Source organism: Diceros bicornis, chromosome 20 (genome assembly GCF_020826845.1).
Source record: "Diceros bicornis minor isolate mBicDic1 chromosome 20, mDicBic1.mat.cur, whole genome shotgun sequence".
NCBI classification, from domain to species: Eukaryota; Metazoa; Chordata; class Mammalia; order Perissodactyla; family Rhinocerotidae; genus Diceros; species Diceros bicornis.
This window is the reverse complement of record NC_080759.1, coordinates 12,682,263-12,697,043: the sequence shown is the minus strand read 5'-3', so window position 1 is coordinate 12,697,043 and position 14,781 is coordinate 12,682,263. Positions and strand designations below refer to the sequence as shown.

Below are 14,781 nucleotides of genomic sequence, written 5' to 3'. Positions count from 1 at the left end.
AAATTTAACAGCTTTCTTGGTGAATTCCTTGGTATTTTCTTCACATTGTGTTGTCTGTGAATAAAAAAAGTCATTTTGTTCTTTTTAAGAAATTGTGCTCAAATATACATAACATAAAATTTACCACTAGTGATATTTAGTATATTTACAATGTTGTGCAACCATCATCACTGTCTAGTTCCAGAACATTTTCATCACCCCAAGAGGAAAGCCCATACTCATTAAGCAGTCACTTCCCATTTCCCCTTCCCCCAAACCCCTGGCAACTAGTTTCTGTCTCTCTGGATTTGCTGACCCTGGATATTGAATACAAATGGAATCACACAATATGTAGGCTTTTGTATCTGACTTCTTTCACCTAGCTTGTTTTCAGGGTTTATCCATGTTACAGCATGTATCACTATTTCATGCCTTTTTATGGCTGAACAATATTTCATTATACAGATATACCGCATTTAGTTTATACGTTCACCAGTAGATGGACATTTGGGTTGTTTCCCCCTTTTGGCTGTTGTCAGTAGTGCTGCTCTGAACATTTGTGTACAAGTTTTTGTTTGTACACAAAGTTTTTTGTTTGTAGACACCCAGGAGTGAAATTGTTAGGCCAATTGGTAATTCTATGTTTAACTTATTGAGGAACAACAAAACTATTTTCCTCAACAGCTGTACCATTTTACATTTGCACCACAAATGTACAAGAGTTCCAATTTCTCCACATCCTTACCAACACTTATTTTGTGTTTTCTTTATTTTTTTTTATGATAGCTATTTTAGTGGTGGTAAAGTTGTATCTCATTGTTATTTTCTTTATTTTTAATCTATATGTCTTTTATTTTTTTCTTGCCATACTGTATTGACTTGGACCATCAATACAATGTGGAATAGAAATGGTGAGAATGAAGACATCTTGTTCCAGATCTTAGAGTAAAAGAATTGACTTTTTCACCATTGAGTATGAGTTTAGCTGTAGGTTTTTCATAGATGCCCTTTATCAGGTTTAGAAAGTTCCCTTCTATTCGTAGTTTTCTGAGAATTTTTATCATGAATGGATGTTGAATTTTATCAAATGATTTTTTTACATGTATCAAAATGTTCTTCATATTTTTCTTTTGTATTCTATTAATATGTTGAATTATATTGAATGATTTTGAATGCTAGACCAATCTTTCATTCCTGAGATACACACCATTATGTCTTCCTTAATTCTTTTAGCAATGTTTTCTAGTTTTCAGTGGACTGGTCTTGTACGTATTGTGTTAAATTTATTCCCAAGTTGTTCATGTTTTTTGATGCTGTTATAATTGGTATTTTTACAGGTTGCTCATTCTAGTCTTTTGCGGCTAGTTTAAAGAAATATAGTTGAATCTGTATATTGATTTTATATTGCGGATTCCTTAGTATTTTCTACATATGTGATAATATGTTGCTAAATTTTTCTTACCAATATTTTATCAAGGATTTTTGATGGAGTGTTCATGAGAGATGTTGGTTTGTGGATGTCTTTACTTGTGATATCTTTGTCTTTTAAAAAAATCATGATAATACTGGCTTCATAAAATGAGTTAGGAAGTGTTTCATCTTACTCAATTTTCTGTAAGAATTTCTATAGGATTTGTACGTTTCTTCCTTAGCTGTTTAATACAGTTCATGAGAAAAGTCACCTGTGCCTGGAGTTTTTTTGGAGGGGGACAGGTTTTATTTTCAAATTTAGCTTATTTAATTGATGTAGGGCTGTTTATATAGTCTATTTATTCTTGATTCATTTAGGTAATTTGTGTCTTTTAAGAATTTTATTTCATCTAGGTTGCAAATTTTTTTCATAAAATTTTTCGCTATATTTCATTATTCTTTTTTTTTAAGTCACAAATCATCTTTTGTGTCTCATAATTTTTTTAACTGAGGTAACATTGGTTTATAACATTATATAAATTTCAGGAGTACATCATTATATTTCGACTTTGTATAGACTATATTGTATTCACCACCAAAAGTCTAGTTGCCATCTCTCACTGTACACCTGCCCCTTTAACACTTTCAGTCTCCCCCTGCTCCTTTCCCCTCTGTTATGCTAAGCAAAATAAGTCAGATGCAGAAAGACAAATACTGTATGATTTCACTCATGTGCAAGATAAACAAACACATAGACACAGAGAACAGATTGGTGGTTACCATTATTATTCTTTTAATGTCATTGATTCTATAATGATGTTTCTTCTTTTCCCTAATATTGGTCGTTTGTGTTTTTCTTCTCTTGTTCCGTCTAGTTAGTGACATGTTAATTTCATTGATGTTTAAAAAATATATCTTTCAGTTTTATTCTATATGTCTATTTTCTATTTTATTAATTTCTGATACGTATTATTTTCTTCCTTCTGCTTACTTTAGATTTATTTTGCTCGTCTTGTAGCTTTCTAAGTTGGAAGCTTAAATCATTGATTTTAGACCTTTCTTTCTTCAAATATAAATATTTACATTCTGAAGTTTCCTCGGGCCACTGCCTTATCTGCATTCTACAATTTTTTTTTTTTTCTTTTGTGAGGAGATCAGCCCTGTGCTAACATCTGCCAATCTTCCTCTTTTTTTGCTGAGGAAGACTGTCCCTGGGCTAACATCCGTGCCCATCTTCCTCCACTTTATATGGGACACCACCACAACGTGGCTTGCCAAGCAGTGCGTTGGTGCGCACCTGGATCCAAACGCGAACCCCAGGCCGCTGCAGCAGAGCGTGCGCACTTAACTGCTTGTGCCACTGGGCCAGCCCCTCTGCATCCTACAAATTTTAATATGTGTGTTTTCCTTTTCATTTAATTTGAAGTATTTTCTAATTTCTCTTATGATTTCTTCTTTGACCCATAGTTTATTTAGAAGTATGTTTTTTAATTTCCACAGATTTGGGAATTTTTCAGATACCTTTCTGCTATTTTTTCTAATTTAATTCAATTTTAGTCAGAGAACACACTTAGTATTACTTTATTCCTTTCAAATCTAAATAATGGTCCAACAAATGGTCTCAGAGCATATTCCATGTGCACTTTAAACAAATATCTGTTCTGCTGTTGTTGGGTATAGTGTTTCACAAGTGTCATTTGATTGATAGTGTTGTCTAAATGTTTATATATTCTTACTGAGTTTCTGTCTACTTGTTCTACAGGTTTATGAGAGAAACGCTGAAATTTTCAACTATAATTATAGTTTTGTCCATTTCCTCTTAAGTTCTGTCAGCTTTTGCTTCAAGCATTTTCAAGTTCTGCTATTAGGTGTATACATACTTACAACTGTTATGCCTTTGTGATGAATTGACTCATTTTTAATTATGAAAAGTTTTTTTTTATCCCTGATAATATCGCTTGTTCTGAAATCTGCTTTGTCTGATATTAACATAGCAACTCCAGCTTTCCTTTGATTTGAGTTTGCATGAGAAAAGTTTTGTATCCTTTAGAATTTAACCTATCTATGTCTTTATATTACAGTGAATTTCTTGCGTATAATATATAGTTTTCTTTTGTTATCCAATCTGATATTCTCTGGTTTGTAATTGGAGTATTTAGACCATTTACATTTAGTGTAAATATTAATATGTTTCAGTTTAAATCTAATATTTATTTCCTATTTTATGTTCTGTCTTCTGGTTTCTTCTTTTACTGTCTTTTTGGATTAATTATTTTCAGAATTCCTTTTGTCTTCTGTTCGCCTTTTAGGGTACTTTTTGCTCCCCTTAGTGGTTACTCTTTGGTTTACAATATGATATGCATCCTTAATTTAACACAATCTTTCTTTGAATTATGTTATACCACAGTATGTATAGAGTGAGAATATTACTCAGTATGCTTCCATTTCTTGCTGCTTATTCTTTGTATTATTATTTTCATACATTTTATTTTTGCCTATATCAACTCTATAATACATTGTTAACATTCTGCTTTAACATATGTTAAAGAAAATTGAAAAGAAAAATACATATTTTACATTTACCAACATATTTATCACGTCAGGATCACTTTATTCAATTGTGTTGATCCAAGTTCCATTTGAGGAAATTTTCCTTATACTGAAGAACTTCCTTTGGCATGTCTTATAATTGAAGTTTACTAGTGATGATTTCTTATAGAGTTTGTGTCTATGAAAAAATCTTTATTTCACCTTCATTTAAAACATTTTATATATAGCAAAACTACTCTGTGGTATACAGTTCCCTGGGTTTTCACAAATGCATATGGTTGATTATGCATAACTACAATCAAGATATAGAACAGTTCCATTATCCCCCCAAATTCTCCCATGCTGGCCCTTCATAGTGAGTCCCTTCTTCCCCCCCGCCTCCAAGCCTGACAATTACTGATCTATTCACCATCCCTATAGTTTTATTATGCTGCCTCACCTTGTTGAAGTGGAACAGTCACTTCAACAAGCCTGTAACTTTTCCATCTTGCCCTGGATCCTAGATCAGCTTCTCCACGTCCTGGGCCAGATAGATGTGTATTTAGCTCTGTGATGAAGGATTCTAGTTTCTCTGACATATACCCACACTATTAAGATCAGAGACAATGAAACTGGCATGAGTTTCAATTCATGCTCATGGATACCAGCTTTCCTTGCTCTCCCTTACTTTGTATCCATCTTCCTTTCGTGACTTCCTCAGTCTTAGCAGACACTGCGTCCCTGGGTCTTAGGGGTTTGGCCTTCTCAATACTCCTCTCCCTTCCAGTTATAGTTCTGGGTCCAGCATTGTATTCCTTCCCCTCCCTCAAGGGTAGAGGATTTTTTATTGTTGTTTATCAGTGCCCTAAGGGTCATAGTGTTTTTTGCCTTTCTCCTGGTAATTTAAGACTTTTATTCTCTTGGAGAGACAAGGGAGAAGGATCTGGATAGAATTTTGTGCCTTTTCCTCAGTGGCTGCTGTTCTTCTCCTCCAGGCCTGTACCATGTTGGACTTTGACTGGATACCAAACACTTTAAATTTCCTGTTGTTGAGTGTTATACTTTGTTTTATTCCTTTAAAGGCTTTTCTGTTTTGTTCTCTCTAGCAGTTATTTGTAGATAAGTTGGATAATTTAGAAGCCTGTTTTTAGGTTCTTTAGGGCAGATTTAAAGTAGTCTTTATTCTAGGGCTAATTTAGCCCCATTTTTATGATATGACTCCTTGAGTCTATACTGAATGCTTCATTATTTAATGAATCCTTTTCCATCAGGCTAGTTGGAACATAATGATTTCTGGCCCTATGTGAGCTCTTGGAATTTTTCAGCTTATAGCTCCCCTATAATTATTCTGTCTCCTGTAGGTGTTCTTAGCACAGTCTCCTGGGATTTTACTTTAAGCATGACCATGTTGGAATTTGATCAAAGACTCAAGAGGATTTCTGGAGCTCATTTTTTCTTTTTCTTCTTTTTCTTTCTATTGGGTACCATGCTCTGCAAATTTTAGCTTTCCTTAACCTCTATAAAATCTGATTTCTGTTTCTTCAACTCTAAAAGTTAACCAGGATCTGTTGGGGTTCCTTCTTCATGTGTATTGTGCTCTGTTAATTGCCTCCAGATGATTGTAGGCTCAATTTGTTTGTTTTATTTCTCTTGGAAATCATAGTGCTTCACTACCTGTTGTCCCACTGTCTGAAAATAGTTATTTCTTACATTTTGTCCAGTCTCTAGTTGTTTGTGGCAGGAAGTTAATTCTGAACTCTTATTCCTTCATGGCCCTAAGTGGCATTCTAAACGTCATTGTTATCTTCTTTCTCTTGTTTGTGAGATGCCTGTTTTCTTTTGATGCTTTCTTTTATCACTGGATTTCAGCAATTTGACTATTAAATGCCACAGTGTAGTTTCCTGTGTGTTTACACTATTTGGAAGTCACTGAGCTTCTTGGATCTATGGGCTTTGGAAAATTTGGCCATGATTTATTCTACTGTTATCCTGCCTTTCCTCCATTTACGTGTACATTAGACTGATGTTTCCCACAGGTCACTGAGGTTTTGCTCATTTTTTGACTTTTTTTCTCTTTAAGCTTGATTTTTTTTCATTTTCATTTCTATATGTTCATGTTAACTGATATTTTCTTCTTCAGTATCTAATTTGTTGTTAAGTGAAATTTTTCATTTCAGATATAGTTTTCATCTCTAGATATACCATTCATTTGGTGTTACTTTAAGACTTAATTTCTCTTTTCATTATGCTCATGTTTTTCTTTTAATACTTGAATATATTTATAATAGCTGGTTTAATGTCTTTATCTGCTTATTCAATCATCTCCACCTTTTTCTGGGTATATTCTTTTGATCAATTTTTCTCCTGGTTATGGGTCACATTTTTTCTGCTTTGTACGTATATAGTAATTTTTCTTGTAGGTTGGACATTTAGATTTAACGTTATTGAGTGTCTGGATATTATTGTCTTCCTTTAAACAGTGTTTTTGCAGGCGTATAAGTTACTAGTGATTGAATTTCATTCTTTGGAGGCTTATTTTTAAGCCTTGTTGGGTTGCTATTAGTAGCCTTTACTCTAGGGCTAATTTAGCCCTACTCCTAAGGCAGGACTCTTCTGGAATCTCTTCTAAATACCCCAGATGTTCACTGAGATCATTCTACTCTGGCTGGTTGGAGCCTGAACATCTTCCCAGCCTTGCTGTGAGCTCTGTGTGAATAGTTAAGTTTACAGCTCCCTAGTAGATATCTTTTTCTTGGTAAATTTCCTTTATTTGGTTCTTGATATCTTACTTTACATGTGTCTATATTGGTATTTAACCAAAAATTTAAAGGAATCTCTATACAGATTTTTGGAACTTTTTCTATTTATAGGCCTCTCCTTGCCAGTACAATGTCCTGTAAATTCTAGCTATTTAGCCTCTACAGACTCTATTCTCCATCTTATCAGCAAGGCTGCTGTGCTCTGCTTGGGTTCCTCCTCCCTGCACCAAAGTTGTGAAAGTTGCCCAGGCAGAAATCCAGCATTTAGGCTCACTTCATTTATTTTCCTTCTCTCAGAAATCACAATCCTGTGCTTTCTTTTGTCCAATATCTTAAAACAATTGTTTAATATATTTCGCCTTGTTTTAATAATTATAATGGTGAGAGCATGTCTAATACCACTTACTCCACCATTGCCAGAATCAGAAGTAATCAATATATTTTATTTTTATTTGAATCAATTTTTTAAATAATTTTTAGTTATCTAAGTATAATTTAATATATTCTCCCATTAAAACAATTATGGAAGAGTTAAAGTTTGCTGTTAGTTACTCTCCTAATCTTGGTCTTCTTTCTTCTTTCAAATCTAACCAGTGTTATCAACTTGGTACACAGCCTTTTAGGTACTTTTTCTATGCATTTAAATGTGTATTTATCCATAGAAAAATTATAGTACCATTTTTTTAGGTTGTATATACTTTTAATATCATAACTCAAAGTGTATTTACTTGTCTTTCACTTTTAAAAAACAATATGTATTAGAGATTAGATTTATTAGACTAATTAGACTTATTAGTACAAACAAGTCTACATCACACTCTTTATACGTCATGATACTATTTTCAGTGAGAATAGAGATTGGTCCTCAGTAGCTCGTCTTCTGGACTTGCTGCAAATGCTACCCATTTTTTCCAGGCCTTTCCAGCCACCCTGGGATGTTGCCCTATTTCTCTGCCCCAAGTATTACTCTCTCCTGGAGACAGATAGATTTCAGCCCCACCTTGAATCGTTTCCCAGGGCCCCCCTTTTTTTTCTTTTGGCTGAGGAAGACCAGCCCTGAGCTAACATCTATTGCCAATCCTCCTCTTTTTTTCCCCTTTTTCTTCCCAAAGCCCCAGTAGATAGTTGTATGTCATAGTTGCACATCCTTCTAGTTGCTGTATGTGGGATGCCGCCTCAGCTTGGCTGGACAAGCGGTGCGTCGGTGCGCGCCTGGGATCCGAACCTGGGCTGCCAGTAGCGGAGCACGCATACTTAACCGCTAAGCCACGGGGTCCCAGGGCCCTTTTTATTTCTAGTTTCTACCACTTTGGCCTGGACCATTCTTTGTGTTGTTCTCATCTATTATTCTGTTGTTTCCCTCATTAATCTTTCAGAGGTTCCTCATAATTTTTGATTCATTGAAATCTCCCCATCTGTATTTTCTAGTTCAGCTATTGAGTCCCCCCCTTTTTTTTTTAAATGTCTTTTATAGGTCCTGTGGTTGGGTAAGGAAGATAGACTGGAATAGATACTCGCTTTGCCATCTTGAAACCAGTAATTACATCCTTCTCTGCCTAAATTTTCCCTATATCATTTTATGAGAATCTAAAATAAAATAAACCTTCGTTTATGTTTGCCTGAAACTCTTGTGAGGAGACGTGTATTAGGGAGCAGTAAGATGATTGAGCCAGAGACTTCTTCTCTTCTCTTTCTAACTTTTCTTCCATCCAATAATATCCTCTTTGTATTGCCATGGCCCTCTCTCATTATTTTCACTATTGGCATGGAAAGTTGCATTTTGTTAACAAGAATTAGAGTTTAGGCATCATGAATAAAACTATAAAGTTTGTCTTTCGCCAGCTATAAACCTTCACAACAGACTTTCTATTTGCCATTGAAATATTTTCAACCTGTGTTATAGATTTTTAAAACATTAGAATTGGAAAAATTTCAAACCTTTTAACAAAAGTTTTCTTTCACCTTTATAATCTTGAATTTGGTTTAGCACTGATTATTGTTTATGATATATAAAATACTGCTGTATACAGTGTACAAAGTAATGAAATGTGATCTAACATGTAACAATAGCTCAAGTTCCTTTTCCCTTTTAATTTACATTGTGATTTTTTGGGAGCCTGGCAGAAATTAGATTAAGATGCCTTCTTTATAGATCTTTCCAATATGTAAATAAGTCACACTGAAACTTTTTGTCTACATCAGGCCACCATTTAGTATCTTAAGATCTACTGATGGAAGAGAAAAGTGATACAAGGTCCAGAGGGACCAACTTAGGAAATTAAACCTAGAAATTCTGGGTGATCCTGGCTCCAAGTCACAATCTGATGTAGATTATTCAGTAGAAGATTCTTAAAGAGAGTCAGTCCTGTTTCATTCATGTCACTGTGAATACAAACTTATAAGGTGTATTTAGTGATTTCCTTGTCTTTTGTTAACCTGATTATAGTAACTGGTAGTGCATCTGCTTGGGAAATCTAAAAGAGAATTCTGCTTTGGCAACTTGCAGAGCTGCTTCTATGTAAAATCTGATCCTAGGAAAAGGTATATGGGCAGGAGCCGTACCCTTTCCTTTTTCTTCTCAAGCAACCCTTTTCTGTTCTTTCATAGAATCAAGTTTTGTAGACCCAGAAAGGACTTGAGCAATTATCTAGCAGTATTTTACAGGTAAAGAAACTGAGCCCCAGAGAGGTAAAGCAACTGGCCTATGGTTATATAGGTAGTAATTTCCACCCTGGCCTGCGTTATATTTTTCTGACATCTTGGAGAACCATACTGTCTCCACTATATATCACATTTCTTTCCTTTTTTTTTTTTTCTCCCTGTCACCCCTTTCACTCACCTCCCTCCCTCCTTCCCCTTTAGTAACCACCAATCTAATCTCTGCATCTATGTGTTTATTTCACATTTATTTCTATAAATCTACTTCAGAAAGCCAAAGTATCTCTTTTTGAAATTTTTCTTGTTCTTAAACACAGCTGAAGTTGAGTCAGAGCTTTTCCAGCTGCCTGCACATTTGCTCCTCTCCCCCATCCTCTTGCACTTTTCTTGAGCATCTTAATAGAGAATATGTCAAATCCTTTATTCTGTCATTAGTAGAATCCAGATAGTATCAAAGATTGAAGGCTGGGGAAAGTTGTCGTGAATGGCACTGTTTTTTCTCACATACAAAAAAAAGAATAGGGCACCGGATCTGTCCACTCAGTAACTTACTGCTAAATTTTAAATTTAATTTGATGAACTAAATGAAATGGAGTCCTTTTTGTTGTTTTAAAATTCTCAAGTAGTTATTTCTGAAAATTTTTTTTTTGTCTGTATGGGTTTGTTTTGGGGGATGGGAGTGGGGAGAAGAGAGCAGTGTGTATTTCCTTCCTAGCTAAAATTGAATTTTTGTGTTTTACTCAAATATGAAATTTGTGAAATAAATTCTGAACTGGTAATGACTAATAGTATATTTTGATATAACAGGATAGACATGATTCAGCTGATGATCAAAATATTTGTCATGTGTGGCACATGAATATAGAAGCCCTTCCAGAATGGATAAACTGCCTAATACAAAAAGTAAGTTCTTTAGTTTCTGAGTAAAATTGGGAATATACTACCTTCAGAATGTTTTTGTCCTCATTTTAGAGCTATTTTTCTGGGATGCATTGTTTCAAGAGACACGAAAGGGTATGTAACTCTTGATTACACTTACTGGCTTTTTCATTATTACTGGAGTGCTCCAAGTACTTTTCTCCATCAGACTTTGCACTTGGTATTTCCTCTTCCATGAAAGCTCTTCCCATAGATATTCACTTGTTCCCTCATTTCCATAGGTCTTTACTCTCAATGAGGCATTGCCTGGCCAATCTATCAGCTGCCCCTCCGCACTGTTACCACTCTTCATACTTACTTTCTCCCTTCTCTGCTTTATATACCTATCTATATTTTACACACACCCTATAAGTAAAATATAGTACTAGTAAATATGCATAAGTATATATGACATACATAAATATATACGCATTATTATACACATCTGCATCCACACACACACATACATATGTACACACTCACCCACACATACATATGGCCTACTGATCTTGTCAATTGCCTAGCTCCCCTACTAGAATATAAGCTCATGAAGTCAGGGGTTTTTATATTTTGTCTATTACTATATCCTCAGCACCTAGAACAGTGTTTACTGAGTGAATGAAATATCCTGTATGTATCATTCATGTACGCACAAACATGTAAAATAAACTAGATAATTATCTTATTGACACAATCAAAGACAAAATATCACACTTTTAAGGATTCTTAGTGAAATATTATAAGAGCAAGAACTCACCTTGTTAACAGTATGGTATCATCATTTCTCACAATTCAAAACTCCTAAGTCTTAGAAAAGTGTAAGTAATATGATTTTTGGAAAAATATAGTTGCCTTTCCCCGCTGCCTAGCTTACTTTTTTTGGTTAAAAAATAACATTAGATAGATATCCCTTGCATCCATTCTCACATTGTAGTGATTTCCTGGGAAGATACCAGTGCACTGCTTGTAAGTGTCCTGAACTTTACAAAATGTATTAGGATTCTGCAGATATTCCACTGTCTCTGTTGAAAAGATAATTTTAAGCCACTTCAGTATTAATTTCCAATCTGAGTATAGAAAAGACACTGCCTGATGTATGCAACCGAGATCTTTTGGTTGTATGTAAAAAGGCAGGAAGAGCTTTATTCTGTTGATTGGGTGAAGTTCCCTCCCACAGTGCTTGGTATGCAAGAACTGTATCAAAACAGACACTTTTCTGTGAGATTTTACTTGCAAATTAAGCTCTGTAGACTGATTTGCTTCCTGGTTCCATAGTGTATTTTTCTTTTCATTAGTTCACACTGTATCCATATTCAACCTATTATTTAAGAGACTCTTAGAATTCTTAGGAGTATTGTTTAGAAGGGCATGATGTGCAATATGTTATCATTCGAGAACTGTGGAGCTGCTTATCTCTCTTTGTTAGAAGGCTTGTTTCCATTTGCTGTTCTGTCTGCTAATCAGAAAACAGAAAGCTAGCCTCTTCTGTGGCAGGAAACTTTCACGTGGTGGGCTTTAAGAAAAAAATGCAAAAACTCACATGCTCTTTGATTACTTTACAATGAAAGCATTGTCTTTATTTTCCTTTATTACCTGTAGGCCGAGTGGACAGTTGGAAAACTGAATTGCCCTTTCTGTGGGGCCCGTTTAGGGGGCTTTAATTTTGTCAGCACTCCAAAATGTTCCTGTGGCCAGCTTGCAGCTGTACATTTCTCCAAGAGCCGGACCGATTATCAGCCAGCACGGGGGCGCCGACTAATGAGAGCATCACTGCAGTACTTGTCGCATCCTAGAGTTCAGTCAGGTTGTGACAAGGGAACTCTGCTGACAGGTGGCGCCTCCAAAATCAGAAATTACGAGCTTTTAAATATGGCTCAAAATAATAATGGCCCTGGAAGATTAACAGAAGCACTCTGCCTGGAGGTACGGTCAACATATTTTGAGATGAAGAACAAAAAACTGCTCTTCAAAGCATCAGATCCAAAATGCCAGCTTTTTGTTCCCCAGCTTGTGACTGGCAGATGCACTACAAGAGCTTTTCATAGAAAATCACATAGTTTGGATCTGAACATCAGTGAGAAACTGACTTTATTACCCACTTTATATGAAATACATAGTAAGACAACTGCCTATCCCAGGCTAAATGAAACACAGCCTACTGACCTTTCAGGCTTGCCTTTAGAATCTAGTACAAATAGCTGTTCTTTTCAGATTTCATCTAGTTTTGATCCTAATATGCTGCTGCAAAGATTTTCAGTGGCTCCCCATGAGACCCAGACACAAAGAGGAGGAGAATTTCAGTGTGGTCTAGAAGCTTCTGCAGTGTACTCTGATCATGCTAGTTCTAACGACCTGACTTTCATGATGGACCCGCCCTCGGCTGACAGGAGCATGCTGGAGGCCTCATACCAGGAAGAACACCTCTCTCATCTGGACTTGCTACGCTCAGGCAGTTTTTCATTGGATGCCGTTAATCAGAGGCTCAATAAGAGAGAAAGGAGCAAGTTGAAGAATCTGAGAAGGAAACAACGAAGGCAGGAAAGATGGCTGCAGAAGCAGGTAATTTTTTAAAAGAGTTTACTAAAAATTCTGTATTATAAATGTTGGGGTTTGGGGAGAGGAGCTAACTTTGAATACTTGTGTTATAAAAACTTGGTTTTAATGATTTTTGAAATTACATTTCTCATTTCACTTTCATCACATTTAGCTTAAATGGATATTTTCAAGGACCCTTATTTAATTACGTGCCCACAGGTTGCAGATATGGTTAACTGCGCTAAATTGTGAAAATTATCTTAGGTATAGTTGACCCTTACTGTAATTTTATAGGAGAGTGTACTTCTCTGTGGTTTGAATTCCTGTATTTATAATGATATGATCAAGAGTAGGATGTGTGAAGGGACTGAACAACAAATGTTAGGTGCTGAGGAAACCAATTAAAGCCAATAGATGAGATGCTCATGAAAATTTGGAAGTTTGAGGACTAGTATATTTCTTTGTAAACTGTTTTTGCAAAATTGCATTTATTATTGTTCATAATAGATAGTACTTATTAATCAGTATGTTGAATATTAACAATGTCCTCCGAGCTGAAATATAGAAAGCAACTTTACATAATAGTTCATTCTTTTAAAAACAGTTAAGTGAACTCATTGCTTATGATCCTAGTCATAGACAGAATAAAATAAAATTACTGCATTGAGTTCTTCAGTCAGATTAGATATTTTTCATCTCTTGGTTAGATAGTATAATTATGATTAGAGGTAATTGTTTATAATATTTTTGACTGGTTGCTGACAAGAGCATTCCAGTTTGGTTTATTTGCAAGTGATGGTGTAATGTGGCATCAAAGCATATATTGTAGAATGTAAAAATGAATATGTTTTAGCACCATTATAATATACTTTATAGTTTAATTTATACTTTAATTTAAGCTGTAAAATTCAAAATTTTTGTTGAAAATTTGACTTAAACCTAGATAAATTGGAGATGATCTTATGTTAAGTGAATATTCAGAAAGAATATCTTAAAAATAATGTGGAGGGCTGTAAAATAGTTCTTTATAAATAGAAATTTCAAAGAAGTATGATAATTATACTTGATCTGTGCTGTAAATATATGCAAATAACATCTTTGCAATTTAAAAAATGTGTTTAATTCTTGGGCTGGGTACTTCTGAAAACCTCAGCTATGTTATTAAGCATTTTCCAGCATGTGAACACTCCATTTTACACAGTTTAGAGCAAAGCAAGACCAAAGTTAATTTTTCTTATGATGTTACTTTTATTCATTCACACATATGTGATTTAACCAATCTGCTTAGCTAATTGATCAGAATGAATGAGTCTTAGTCAGACCTGTGAAAGGTGAATATAGGGAATGACATGGCGGGGTTCTAATAGGTTTGGTTGGTTGCACAGAAGCTACAGGCAAACAAATGTCCAGTGTCTCCTTAGCACAGAGAATTTTAAAGCGTGTAGCAGCATAGAAATGACATGTTAACAATGTGAGTGCACGCCATTGTTAGAGCCAGAAAGAAGAATTTTTATTAATCAGTCTTGCTAATTCAAACAAATTAAATCCTAGAGAGAACTAATATTTGAGATAAATTAATGGCTTAGCTGTTCAGCTCATTCCATGTTTAATAAAGATTAGTTAATTCTGTAAACATTTATGGAATATCTGTTTGGTATACTATGCCTTTGGGTATGGGCTTCAATACAGATCCTGCCCTTTTTTTAATGAGAAAGATAAGCATACAAGGTAGAAAGAAAAAGCCACCTATTATTAATGATAATTTTTTAAAAGTTTAAAATAATTGGCTGGGAAATCTAGATTTCTGACTTTCATTTGACATTTTTAATGATTTTTTTGTGCAAACTGGGCATCTTCTGTGGCAGATACCAAGATAGAAAATGTTAATGACACAACAAAAAGATATTTAAATTTTTGAAGCTTAGGGATGTAAATGAGACTGATAATGAAGCAGAAACTACAGCTAGTTTTCAGTTTTTCTGTTCAGTAAATG

General features: G+C 34.9%; 1 protein-coding gene across 3 annotated transcripts in view; it reads left to right on the top strand.

Moving 5' to 3' along the window:
* The window catches only part of RNF180 (ring finger protein 180), a 246,717-nt gene that overhangs the window by 52,526 nt on the left and 179,410 nt on the right, over positions 1-14,781 (top strand). For all 3 annotated transcript variants that reach the window (XM_058564005.1, XM_058564004.1, XM_058564006.1), the window contains exons 3-4: positions 10,143-10,238; positions 11,853-12,812. In XM_058564005.1, the coding sequence (XP_058419988.1) occupies positions 10,143-10,238; positions 11,853-12,812 (1,056 nt within the window). The remainder of the gene's footprint in view (positions 1-10,142; positions 10,239-11,852; positions 12,813-14,781) is intronic.